Below are 13,706 nucleotides of genomic sequence, written 5' to 3' on the forward strand. Positions count from 1 at the left end.
ATCCTCTCCTCTCTCTCTTGTAGTGTCCCTTACGTGTTGGTACATGAAGTTTTCCAGTACCACCTCCATCATCTTAGCCCTCCATGTATTTTGGCCCCCATGTGGCTCCAAGTTCTCCCATTCGATCTCCTTGTGGTTAAAGTCGCCCATGATCAGGAGCTTTGCCCTGCATGTATGAGCTCTTCTGGCCACTGCAGCCAGTGTGTCAACCATCGCTCTATTGCTCTCATCATACTCTTGCCTTGGCCTCCTGCTGTTCTGTGGTGGGTTATACATCACTGCAATTATCACCTTGGGACCTCCAGAGTGAAGCGTTCCCGCTATGCAATCACTTTCTTCTCCGCTGTCTCCTCTCTCCAGCTCATCAAAATTCCATCGGTGTTTGATCAGCAATGCCACTCCTCCCCCCCCCTGTTCCTTCTGTCTTTCCTCAGGATCTGGTATCCCGTTGGGAAGATGGCATCTGTTATCATACCTGTAAGTTTGGTTTCTGTGATTGCTATGATGTCTGGTGATGCCTCTTTGACTCTTTCGTGCCACTCCTCCCACTTGTTTGTTATTCCATCAGCGTTTGTGTACCATACCTTCAGTTTCCTTTCCAACACTGTGGTTTGGGTGGCCTGTGGGGGTGGGAGACCTGGTAGCATACTGTGGGATTCTATGGTTGGGGGTTGGGTGGAAGCTGTGGGTATGGATTGTATTGTGTGTTGGGATGGTGTGATAGGTTGTGGGGTTCTGAGGATAGTTGTGTGTGTGCTTGCTCTTGCTGCTCTGTTCTGCTCAGACTGACCTCTGCTGGTTCCATCCTTGTCTCCTTTCCTAGCTCCTTTCGCTTTTTTGTCCTCTCCCTCAGCTGCTGTCTCTCTTTTTGTGTTCTGTCTCTGTCTAGGAACACCTTCTTGTACTCTTCCGAGCTTCTCAACCGTGGTTTTTCTTGGAGGATCCTGTTCCGCACTGTTTCTGTCCTGAGAATCAGCTTGATCGGTCCATTTCTCCCCTTCAAGTACCCCCCTCTTCTCTGAAAATTTACAATCTCGTCCATATCTTCTCCCCCTATTTCCGTGATAATTTTCTCAATCTCCTTTCTTTCTTCCTGCCGTCTTTCAGTGTGTGTCCTTTCCTCTCTCTCCCGAAGCCCATGGATAAACACTGATTTTGCCCTTTCCTCCTCCCATTGCCTCTCCCTCTGTGACTCTGGTTCCTGTCTGTATGTGGCCATTTTCTCCCTTGATTTTTCCAGTGGCTCTTGGTAGCATGGTTGTGCCTCAGCATTCGACTTATCTCCCTCTCCATCTGCACCCATCTGCTCTTCCCTTCCACTCCCTGGCCCTTCTTTGCAGGCTGATAGGACCTTAGCATATTTCATATCTCCTTCCTTCCTGTTCAGCCTCTCAGCTTCGTATGGTGTGTCTTCTCTGGTCACTACCCCTGAGACTTGCTTCAGCCTGTTTACCTCAAATTCTAGGACCTTTACCCTGGCTACTGCAGTTTCGACTTGTGCCTCCCAATTCTTCGTCTCCTTCTCCAACCTCTTTTCCCATTTCACAGAGAGCTCTTTCTCCATTTTTTCAGAAAGCTCTCCTAATTTTCTCTCCCATTCTTGCTCTATCCTTTTCCACTGCTCCTCCATCCATTCCTCCCTACCAGTACCATTGTCATCTGATCCCTGATTCCTGCGAGTCCCAACCATTTTTTTTTTTTTTTTTTTTATTAAAAGAGAAAGTGAAAAAGAAAAAAGGGGGAGAGAGTGAGAGAGAGGGAGAAAGAGAGAGAAGGGGAGGGTAGAAGGAGGGGAAAAGGGGGAGAAAGTGAGAGAGAGAGGGGGGAGTGACAAGGGAAGAGAGGGAGAGAGAGAGAATAGGAAGAGAGAGAGAAAGAGAGGAAGAGAGAGAGGGGGAGAGAGAGGGGGAAAGGGAGGGATAGGGAGAGAGAGGAAGAGAGGAAGAGAGAGGAAGAGAGAGAGAGAGAGGAAGAGAGAGAGGAAGAGGGAGAGGAAGAGAGGATGAGAGAGAGAGAGAGAGAGAGAGAGAGAGAGAGAGAGAGAGGAGGGGAGAGGAGGGGAGAGGGAGGCAGGGGGGGGGAAGGAAGGGTTAGAGGATCACTTCACAGGAAGGTGTGAAATCCTGTATATGGGTGTGTGTGTGTGTGTTTGTGTGTGTGCATGTGTGTTTATGTGTGTGTGCATGTATGTGTGTGTGTGTGTGTGTGTGTGTGTGTGTGTGTGTGTGTGTGCGTGCGTGCTCGTGTGTATGTGTGCCCCCACTTCTAAGTATTCATACTGCTAATAAATATCAGTAGTAATACCCGTATTTCTAAAACTACCAACAGTGATTCTAGCACTTATCACTTCTACTTAGAAAACACAGAAAGTAATTAGGTTGTAAAATTTAGCTTGTCTGAGCTTCTAGGAGTGTCTGACGTCACCCTCACTAGGCTTCCCCTCGCTAGGCTTCCCCTCGATAGGCTGCTCCTCGCTAGTCAACACTATCTTCACCTTATCTATGCTATTTCTGCTCTAATTCTGGTAATAGCTTGCAGGAGTGAGTGACCAGTATCTAACAGTGACGCAAGGCAGGATTCAGAACCCCCAAAACAACCCCAACAGGTGAGTGATACTTAAGCTGGCAGTGATGCGATGACAAGTTGCCAGATGCTGATGACGTAGTCGTCGTACACACGCCTTCTATCACTATTTTGAAAATTCTTCACCTGTGATCTTTATAACCGTATATGCTCATGCATCCCGCGTCCCTCAATGTCACTTATGATAGAATACACTTCACTTATATTGGAATACACTTCACATTCGGTGTTACACTTTATATGTATAATGTCACACAACTGTTGTGACGTCACTGTTTCAGCAGGCCTACTGCCACCTTCCCTTGTTATATATTATATTTTTCCTTTCTACTTTTGCTTATTAACTTTTTCACTCTCACTGTATGGTGCCCCACATTTCACTTGTTATCCAATCTCTCGAAATTCTTGAACACCCGCTTCCACACTCACTTGAATCTTGGTATATTTGAATCTGTGTAGCAACAGAAGCCTACTATCCACTAACGGTTTGACACTTTGAAATATTAAAGATTTCAGGCTTCCTCTCGACTTTTTTTAACTAATAACTCTGGTTATCACTCGTAGGATTGTTCACTGACGTTGTCACTACCACTTATTACTGCTAGCAGTTGTTGCACGCCTTAAAAACCACTAAAGTTCTCGGAGCCTTGTGACCCACGTCTGCTGACTGACTGTGTGTGTGTGTGCATGTGCGTGCATGTGCATTTTTAACACGTCGGCTGTTTCCCACTGAGACAGGGTGACCCAAAAAGACAGAAAAAAAACTTTTAATATTCAACACTCACCATCACTTGTACATAATCACTGTCTTTGCTGAGGCACTCAGACATGACATTTTAGATGTTCCTCCAAACTGCCAACATCCCAAACCCCATTTTTAACCCATTCAGGGTCCATGCCGTAGATCTATGGCTTTACGTTGAGGGTCCAAACCGTAGATCTACGCCATGAGCTCAGCTCACTCTGATAAGCTGTGATTGATAAATTTGGGCCTAGATATGAGAGAATACATCTATGTGGTATGTGTGCACCACATAAAACAAATCCTGCAGCACACAGTGAATAATGAGAGAAAAAACTGAGATCGTAATTTTCGATTAAAACAGCGACTTTGCAGTGTTTTTTCATATGTTTTTTAATAGCTGTATTTGCGAAATCTTGGTCTCATTTGATAGAATGGAAGATATATTACAGAAATAGGGATGATTTTGATTGGTTTTATTACTGAAAATAGCTTGAAGCTGAGCTCAAAGTACAAGGAATGTTAAATTTTTGCCAATGTTTAAGAGTAAAGAAATGACCTCACGCATCTAATACACGTCAGCTGGTGGGTCTAATGTACGTTCACAAATGTGTTGATATTATTTATACAATTATTACAATATTGCATGACAGTAAATATTCTATTTTTTGGTTTGAATAAAAATTCATTATGTGAATTAAAAATCAAAATGGAATTCATTTGTAAAGCCTGAAAACATAACTAATGAACAGAGGAAATGTTAGTTTCATGCCAGGAATACCTGCATTGTTTATTCTGGACCCTATTTTGAAATTGGACTGTTTTGAACTTAGCACTAAATTGGCCAAATTACCAATTTCCAATCGCTTTATTTTGTAGTTGCAACAGTTGAGTTGGCAATTTCTCGTGCACAATCGATAGAATAGAAAGATTACTAGTGAAATAGCTAAGAATTTGGTCGATTGGAATAAGGTAATTGGCCTAAAATGGGAGTCAAAGTCGGCAAAATCGCCGATGAGTAAATATCGCTGACACATCAAAATTCGCAAGAGCATAATTTTGTCAATTTTCCATCAAATTTTTTACTTTTTGTTTTATTACCTTCAGAAAAAGATTCTCTACCATTTCATAAGAAAAAATAACAAAATTAGTTTTTGAAAATTATTGGACACTGGTGTGCACTTTGAAATTTTGCCTCTGGTCCCTGAAAGGGTTAAAGTGCAGTCATTGTACTTTCCATTTCCAGGACTCAAGTCCGGCTAACCAGTTTTCCTGAATCCCTTCCCAAAATATTACCCTGCTTACACTCTAACAGCTTGCCAAGTCCCAAAAACCATTTGTCTCCATTCACTCCTATCTAACATGCTCATGCATGCTTGATTGAAGTCCAAGCCTCTTGCCCTCAAAACTTCCTTTACCTCCCTGCCTCCAACCTTTTCTAGGACGACCCCAAACCCATCTTCCTTACCCTACAGATTTATACACTCTCCAAGTCATTCTACTTTGTTCCATTCTCTCTAAATGACCAAATCACCTCAGCAAACCCTCCTCAGCCCTCTGAATAATACTTTTAGTAACTCCACACTTCCCCCTAATTTCCACACTGCTAATTCTCTGCATAGTTTACACCACACATTGCCTTTAGACACATCATCTCCACTGCCTCCAGCCTCCTCTTCACTGCAGCATTTACAACCCATGCTTCACACCCATAAAAGTGTTGGTTCCACTACACTCTCTTACATTCCCTTCTTTGCCTTCATGGATAATGTTCTTTGTCTCTGCAGATACCTCAGGGCACCACCCACCATTTTTTCGTCATCAGTTCTACGGTTTACCTCATCCTTCATAAACCCATCTGCTCACAAATTTACTCCCAAATATCTGGACACATTCACTTCTTCCATACTCCCTCCAATGTGATATCCAATTTTTTGTTTACCTAGCTCGTTTGATACCTTCATCACTTTACTGACGTATGTTCACTTTCAACTTTCTTCCTTTACACGCCCTCCCAAACTCATCCACTAACCTTTGCAATTTTTCTTTAGAATCTCCCAAAAGCACAATAACATCAGCAAAATGTATCTGTATCATCTCCCATTTTGTATTTGATTCCCCATAATTTAATCCCACCCCTCTCCCCAACACCCTAGCATTTACTTCTTTTACAACCCCATTTATAAATATGTTAAATAACCACGGTGACATTACACATCCCTGTCTGTGGCCTACTTATTTTTATTATTTATTTATTTAGATAGTGTAGACAATATAAGCCATTTGGTAAAAAGTAGTATTAAAGTAAATTAAAGTAGAAAATTATATAAACAAAGATTTTTATTTAATAAAATACATTACATCAGCAGTGTGTTACTACTCTTATCTATATGATAGTTACACAGTGAGAATAAAAGCTAGCTGTGTTTCTCTGTCACAGTCTGTCATGTAGGGTAGGGCTCATGCAAGAATTGATGGTTGTCAGCCTGAACTGGGAGCCTTCAGTAGGGCCATGAATATTCTAAGTATTCCAAGTTAGATGCTTAGGGTGGTATAGGTAATGATAAGTCATGATGAGTCAAGAACATGACAGCAAGAGTGAATGAAAGACCTCTTAGCAGGATTGAATAGAACACAGCACTAATAAATGAAAATAGATCTAAGCAAGAGGGGGAGGACAAATTTCAAAGAAAATTTCGGTGGAGTATCAGGACTCTTGGGTTATCTTTAATATCAAATTTCATTTTGATGTAAGTTAATTTTTAATATTTTTTTTGTTTCAAAATATGGTATATATAAAATGAAAAAATGTAGCTAATGAAACAGTGTTTCATTTAGATGAAGTCGTCTTCGGTAGTGCATAAAAATACGTAGATTGGGGGTATTAATGAACATTGTCAGATATTCACTTAAAACCTAAATTTAGGAGAGTGAGAGGAACCTTATGACAAGGTTTCGGTCCATCCTGAACCATTGTTAGGTCACACTGACAGTGAACCAGGATGGACCAAAGCTTTGTCATAAGGTTCTTCTCCTCAGTGTGAAATTTTGGCTAAGTGTTTCAGCCATGGTATTGTGAGATTTTTATTCTTTATTGTTAGGTATGTCAACTGAGTTTCCTGAAGTTTTATTGGCAAGAATAAATAAAGCACAAAAATATAAATGAATTCAATGTAGATAAATATAGATGAATAAGACACATGTGCAATATTTGGGCATTTTTATTGTGAAGACATTCCACTAACCAGTGACTTTATGGATCTAATGAGGAAAATAATTACTGTAGATGGTGGAAGACATGAAGAAGTGGTTCATGGCAGTCAGTCTCTTAAATGGTAGTGTTTAGTGCATCAGTCTTAATAAAGCTAGATTACTGTATCATGCTCATCCACCGTCATCACAGGGTATGTACATTGAGAGATGTATTTCTCTCAGAATATATATGCTGAGAGTTTTCTTTAATCACTATTTTAGGGTTTTAATGTATTCTTGGTGGTGAAAAGGTTACATGAAACCTTAATTACTGTAGTGTAGTTGATAGGCTTTAAACCCCCATTAACCAATTGCCTCTGGTGTCATGTTAATATATTTGTGTGTGTTTTATCTCAACACTGATTTTTTTTTGATTGCTTTTTTTTTTTTTTTGCAGGTCATACAAGTGGTTTGAAGATGCCAGCAGTATAAATTTCTGGGATTACAGAAATAAAAATTACTCAATCATAACTTGGTTTGAGATTAATGAAGATAATACTAAGTGGGAATTACTAGCTGAGAAATTAGGGCTTGGATACCAGGAGATACAGGTAAACTTTGGTGCTGTTGTTTATTATTTTATTTTATTAACACATCGGCCGATTCCCACCAAGCTGGGTGGCCTTAAAAAGAAAAACTTTCATCATTCACTCCATCACTGTCTTGCCAGAGGGGTGCTTTACACTATAGTTATAAAACTGCAACATTAACACCCTCCTTCATAGTGCAGACACTGTACCTCCCATCTCCAGGACTCAAGTTTGGCCTGCTGGTTTCCCTGAATCCCTTCATAAATGTTATTTTGCTCACACTCCAGGTATTAAAAACCATTTGTCTCCATTCACTCATATCAAATACACTCAGGCATGCTTGTTGGAAGTCCAAGTCCCTCACACACAAAACCTCCTTTACCCCCTCCCTCCAACCCTTCCTAGGCCCACCCATACCCCGCCTTCCCTCCACTACAGATTTATGCACTCTCGAAGTCATTCTGTTTTGTTCCATTCTCTCTACATATTGTTTATTATCATGTTATATCAGGAGATACAGGTAAACTTTCGTGCTGTTGTTCATCATTTTGTATTAGGAGATATGGGTGAACTTTGCTGCTGTTGCTCACCATCGACTTGTTCTGTCACAGTTACAGGTAAACAGTGCAAACACTTGAATCTCTTCCTAAATTTATTTATTGTATCATACAGGTGGGCCCAGCTTATACAGCAGGTTAAGTTCCGGTCTATTGCTGTAAAGTGAAAATCATTGCAAAGTGAATCATAGCCTTTTTTTCACTTTCAAATGCATATAAAAGCCTGATAACATGTTAACACTATCATATATGTATTATTAAGTGAGCAATCGAGCTAGGCCTAAAAAATGCATATACAGTACACATTACTTACCTTAAACTATTTCTGACCTTATTTTATAGTGAGTGGTGAATATATTTATTGTAGGAAGTCTGAATAAATGAAGAATGGATATACAGTAGGACCCCCATGTCTGGGGAACCTGCCACAGATACTGAAACCATGGATAGTAGCGAACCCTATATATAAGTCGTTTTTCATTTACATACATACCTATTATAAAGTTTAATTGATAAATTTTGCACAATAAGTGGAGAATTATCGCTTCTTCAGTGATGGGAAGCGCTTCATGGCTTCTCTTAGGCTTTGAAGAACTTCCACCATCACTATTTTGCACTCTGAGGCCATTATTAACCACTTGACTGTTTCGGTCGTATACGTATATACGTCTTACGAGATACCGTGTTAGACGTATCTATATGCATAAATTCTAGTGGCTTCAAATCAAGCAGGGGAGGGGAGAGGTAGGCCTACATGAGAGAGAATGGGTCTGAGTGGTGGGTGTGCACCCTGTGAAAAAAATCTGGGACTCCACGGTGCATTGTGGGAACATCTTGGTAGTCCATTTTCACCATGCCTCGCGGTAAGAAGTTCCTCACTTCTCGGCGGATTGGAGGTCTTTTGTTCCCATGTGATAGCTGTAACAGTGATGAAAGTGTCAGTGAAAGTGAATTCCCCGGTTTCCAAGTGGGTGTGACTGAAAACAGTGCCCAGGATAACGTAATTAGTGATGAAAACCCAGATGACCCACATCCTTCCACCTCTGGTGCTGGGCTGACTCGTTCATGTTCACCTGTACCTGGATGAAAGAGGAAACTATTTGCCCGTGTACGAGACTCAGATGTGAGAAGTGAAAGTGATAGTGATTTCTAAGCTTTTGAAAGCAGTTCTAGTTGCGACAGTGAGGGCGAATATTCTCCAGTGAAGCGGCAGTATATACCAGTATATGGCACACTATGGCAGTACAGTGGACCCTCGACCAACGATATTAATCCATTCCTGAGGGCTCATCGTTAGTCAAAATTATCGTTAGTCAAGTTAATTTTCCCCATAAGAAATAATGGAAATCAAATTAATCCGTGCAAGACACCCAAAAGTATGAAAAAAAATATTTTACCACATGAAATATTAAGTTTAATGCAATAGAATAATTACAATAACAACAATAACAATAGATTAATAACAATAGAATAATTGACACTTACCTTTTCAAATTCAAATTCAAATTCAAAGTTTATTCTCTATAAGGATTACAATGCTGAGTTTACAGAAATTTGGTTATTGTGTGGTTTACATGTAGTAAAATTGTGATTACAGAGTGTACCACTAGAACGCTTAGCATGGCTAGGCATTTCGGGCAGACTTAGTTTTATTCTTATTTGTAAAATATTACAAGTTGGTATTATGGCTAAGTGACTAAATACTAGTTTGTGAGTTTAGCAATGTGAATGCTTTTGTTTTGGCATAGTACATAGTTTCAGTATTGGAGTATCACAGGATTCATTATTTTAGGATTGAGATTAATATTTCTGTTTATGGTCAAATGAGTGAGTGTAAGTGTGAACCACCAGGTGGTATTCGTGTAGTTAGTTGACGGGGTGTATCAGGGAGATAAGATGTTTTCTAGTGGTAGTTTTGAAGGTGATGAAGATCTGGTGATGATTGATGGGATGGGAGGAGGGGAATGTGGATGGTGTTCGTATTTAGAAGGGGAACCCCCTTCCATTAGGACTCGAGGTGTCAAGTCCTTGAGGACATTGTTTTTCCTGAACACTCTGGGAGTTTCAGAGTGATACACCAATAAAGGCTTCACTTTGCAATCACCACTAGTTGCAGGCATTTTTTTAATTAAGTCGTCATGCAACTTCCTAGCCTTTTCACATAGGATCGCTTGAGAGATACTATCTCTTGCTATCTGTTTTTCGTTTATCCACACCAGTAACAGTCTCTCAACATCTTCTATCACTTGCGATCTCAGTTTCGAAAACATAGTTGCACCTTTGGCATGAACAGCTTCCTTGATTGCCGTTTTCTCACCCATAATAGTAGCAATGGTTGATTGGGGTTTTGTGTACAACGTGGCCAGCTCGGAGACACGCACTCCACTTTCATACTTAGCAATGATCTCTTTCTTCATATCCATAGTAATTCTCCCCCTTTTTGCTGTAGGGTTGGCACTAGAAGCTTTCTTGGGGCCCATGGTGACTTATTTTGCAGGTGCAATCACTACAAACGCTGTGATAATATGAAATATTCCGATTGTATGTTTGGATGGGACTGCGGTGGCTGGCTGGCTTGTAAACACTGGCCACAAGTGGACGCATCTTGGATGGAACGGATTGTGTTGGTCGAGTTTTTTAGCGCTAGTCAAGGCAAAATTTTTCCGTTAAAATGTATCACTAGTCGGATTTAACGTTAGACGATGCCAGCGTTGGTCGAGGGTCCACTGTATATGGCACACTACCAGACAGTTTGCGGTCTGGTAGTGTGCCATATGCTGTTCCAAGGGGAAGGAGTAAATCTCGGAGCACATCCTGTTGCCCTACACCACGACCTGATAGCGAAGATGACGATATTGTTACGATGAGCATGAATGATGTGAGTGAGGCAGCAGGCGGTGGTGGTGATAGTGATGGTGGCATGAGTCATGTGGCACCAGCAGCGGGCCACGCTACTACCGACGCTGCTGACTCTGCACAACTACAACCAGCTTCACCCAACCCCACAACCTGCACAACCACAACCACAACCACATTTGAATATCCAGAACCCACCAGCTGACTGCATCTGGGATTAGCAGCAAGGTGACCTTTGATATATAGCTTTGAAGAATTTCAAGAGTATATCTACTCTCTGAGACCGGCCATGGGCCAGGCTCGTTTGGTGCTTGCCTGGTCAACCAGGCTGTTGCTGCTGGAGGCCCGCTGCCCCACATATCCATCACAGCCTGGTTGATCTGGCACCTGGTGAAGATGAAAGTTAAGACACTTGTGCAACATCTGGTTATCTTCATTGTAGATGTTTCGCCATCCAGTGGCTTTATCAATACAGATTCTTTGGACATAATAAGAAAACTGAAGAACTATATATAAAAGATGAGGTAATCAGTCCCTCAGCCTTGGAGGTGGTGTTTAGAGCACCGTGGTCGTAGAGATTCTGAAGCAGAGGCAAGGAGACTGGCGCTTATATAGGCGTCAGTGAGTAGGGACGTGTAGCAGACGAGGGCATAGTCACTGATAGGCGGGATTCCCCAGTGGAAGTAGGTCCTTCCCAAAATGATGGGTTAGTTGTAGTAGCTGTGAAGAAGGTCTTGTAGATGTCCTCTGAACCAAGATTCCATGATGTTGCAGTGCCTGACAAGTTGTGCAAGACAGGTATACAATACCGGTATACAGGTATACAATGTCCTCTCGTCTGAGGCCTGGTGATCACTGTACCATACCACTGCCTGCTACTGCTCTCAAGAAAAATGCTCAGAAAGGGTGTTTTGTCTGTGGACATACCACAAAACGCCCACAAAAACGTAGAGTCACTCGTTTTATGTGTGAGGAGTGTAAAACACCATTGTGCTTATACCCATGTTTCAAAGAATTCCACAAGCTGCAGCAGTTCTAGAAAAGTGTCCAGTGATTGTACATATGTATGTATATTATAGAACAATCGTAATAAACAATTTTTTACATTGTGTAAACAAGTTTTATGAACATTATGATGATACTAGTGTTTTTGCTATAATTGTGTTACATTCAACGAGTGGATATATGAACATTGCACCATTCTTTGGTCTCGCAGGCCACAAAAGTTATATGAAAAAATAAAATAGTGAAAAAAAAAACAAGAAACCGTCGAATAAAAGTAAACCAAAGTTTACCAGGTGAGCGGCAGTCGCCGCTGTTGCCATACGCAGCTCATTTTCTGCAAACTTCATGCCTCTATATCTCGGTAAGTACTGATGGGAATTTTTTTTTCGACTAAAACAATCAGAAAAATAATCTTAACATTTTCATAAGATTTTTTTTTTTTCGAATATTTTGCGACACCAGGAGACACTTCAGGGTTGGGCCTTTCAACAGTCAAAGGGTTAAGCAAAATTAAGGGTTGTTTTTGGGTCACGGTGAACCTCAGATAATTGAAACAGTAGATACCGGACCCGCAGATGCAGGGGTCCTACTGTAATTGAAAACCGCTTCATAAGTAAAATGCCATAAGTGGGGCCCGCCTGTATATTGAATTGAAGTAGCTTCTGATGAGGAAGACTTCCTGAAAAAAAGTTCCTTTTCCATTGCATAGTTGTCAGTACTAGTTACTGTGTATGATTTATATATATGGTGACTGCTGAGTTTGATCAATATTTTGTGCTGAGTATCTTCTTTTTGTTCCAGCACTGCCATAAATTTCACAGAGGATGTCCCACTAGAGAGGTGTTCAGCAGGCTAGAAGATAAGGAGGAGAGCAAGGACCTCAGCCTAAAGAATGTTCTTGAGATTTTAGAAGAGCTTGGTCACCATGATATTCTAAGAGTTGTACCATGGCAAGAAGGCATTGGTAAGGTTGCATAGATTGTTCCCCTTTTTTATTTATTGTACCATGGCATGAAAGCATTGGTATCCCATTTTTATTTATTTATTGTGGTAGTGTGTGATGGAGTGAAGCTTCACCTATATTTTTATCTTTAATAGAAAAGAGATATTTATCAAATGGGAGAATTGTCACCTGCTCAGAAGTTGGAAAAGTTACTGAATATGTGAATTTAGGAAGAAACAAAGGAAGGGGCCAAGCTTAGTCCTCAGAAAATAAGGCAAAAAGCCCCATCATACTATAAAACTGTGAGAAGGAAGTTAACTCTTTTAGTGGCTGACACACAAATCTACATTATTAATGCCAGGGATCCCTCATGTAGATCAACATTATTAATGCCAGGGTCTCTCGTGTAGACCAACATTATTAATGCCAGGGATCCCTCATGTAGATCAACATTATTAATGCCAGGGTCTCTCATGTAGACCAACATTATTAATGCCAGGGTCTCTCATGTAGACCAACATTATTAATGCCAGGGATCCCTCATGTAGATCAACATTATTAATGCCAGGGTCTCTCGTGTAGACCAACATTATTAATGCCAGGGTCTCTCATGTAGATCAACATTATTAATGCCAGGGTCTCTCATGTAGATCAACATTATTAATGCCAGGGTCTCTCATGTAGACCAACATTATTAATGCCAGGGTCTCTCATGTAGACCAACATTATTAATGCCAGGGATCCCTCATGTAGATCAACATTATTAATGCCAGGGTCCCTCATGTAGATCTAAATTATTAATGGTAGGGTCCCTCACGTAGATCTATGTTTTGAGCAAAGCTCCCTCAGATAAGCTGTGAGTAGTAAATTTTGGCCTAGATTTGAGAGAATCAGTTTGTGCAGTGAGTGTGCACAGTTTAAAAAAAAGTCTTGCCCCACACTGTGCATGATGGGAAAAGCAAAACTCTGACCTTATACAGTGGACCCCCGGTTAACGATATTTTTTCACTCCAGAAGTATGTTCAGGTGCCAGTACTGACCGAATTTGTTCCCATAAGAAATATTGTGAAGTAGATTAGTCTATTTCAGACCCCGAAACATACACGTACAAATGCACTTAAATAAATACACTTACATAATTGGTCACATTTGGAGGTAATCGTTATGCGGGGGTCCACTGTATTAAGTTTAAAATAATGACTTGGAAATGTTTTCTAAGATGGCTTTATTAGCTGTTT

The 13,706-nt window shown here is 40.9% G+C and overlaps 1 protein-coding gene across 3 annotated transcripts in view; it reads left to right on the forward strand.

Moving 5' to 3' along the window:
• The window catches only part of LOC128701875 (uncharacterized), a 98,184-nt gene that overhangs the window by 26,539 nt on the left and 57,939 nt on the right, over positions 1 to 13,706 (forward strand). For all 3 annotated transcript variants that reach the window (XM_053795839.2, XM_053795836.2, XM_053795840.2), the window contains 2 exons: positions 6,975 to 7,128; positions 12,327 to 12,489. In XM_053795839.2, the coding sequence (XP_053651814.1) occupies positions 6,975 to 7,128; positions 12,327 to 12,489 (317 nt within the window). The remainder of the gene's footprint in view (positions 1 to 6,974; positions 7,129 to 12,326; positions 12,490 to 13,706) is intronic.

The sequence above is a fragment of the Cherax quadricarinatus genome, chromosome 69, assembly GCF_038502225.1.
Source record: "Cherax quadricarinatus isolate ZL_2023a chromosome 69, ASM3850222v1, whole genome shotgun sequence".
NCBI lineage: Eukaryota > Metazoa > Arthropoda > Malacostraca > Decapoda > Parastacidae > Cherax > Cherax quadricarinatus.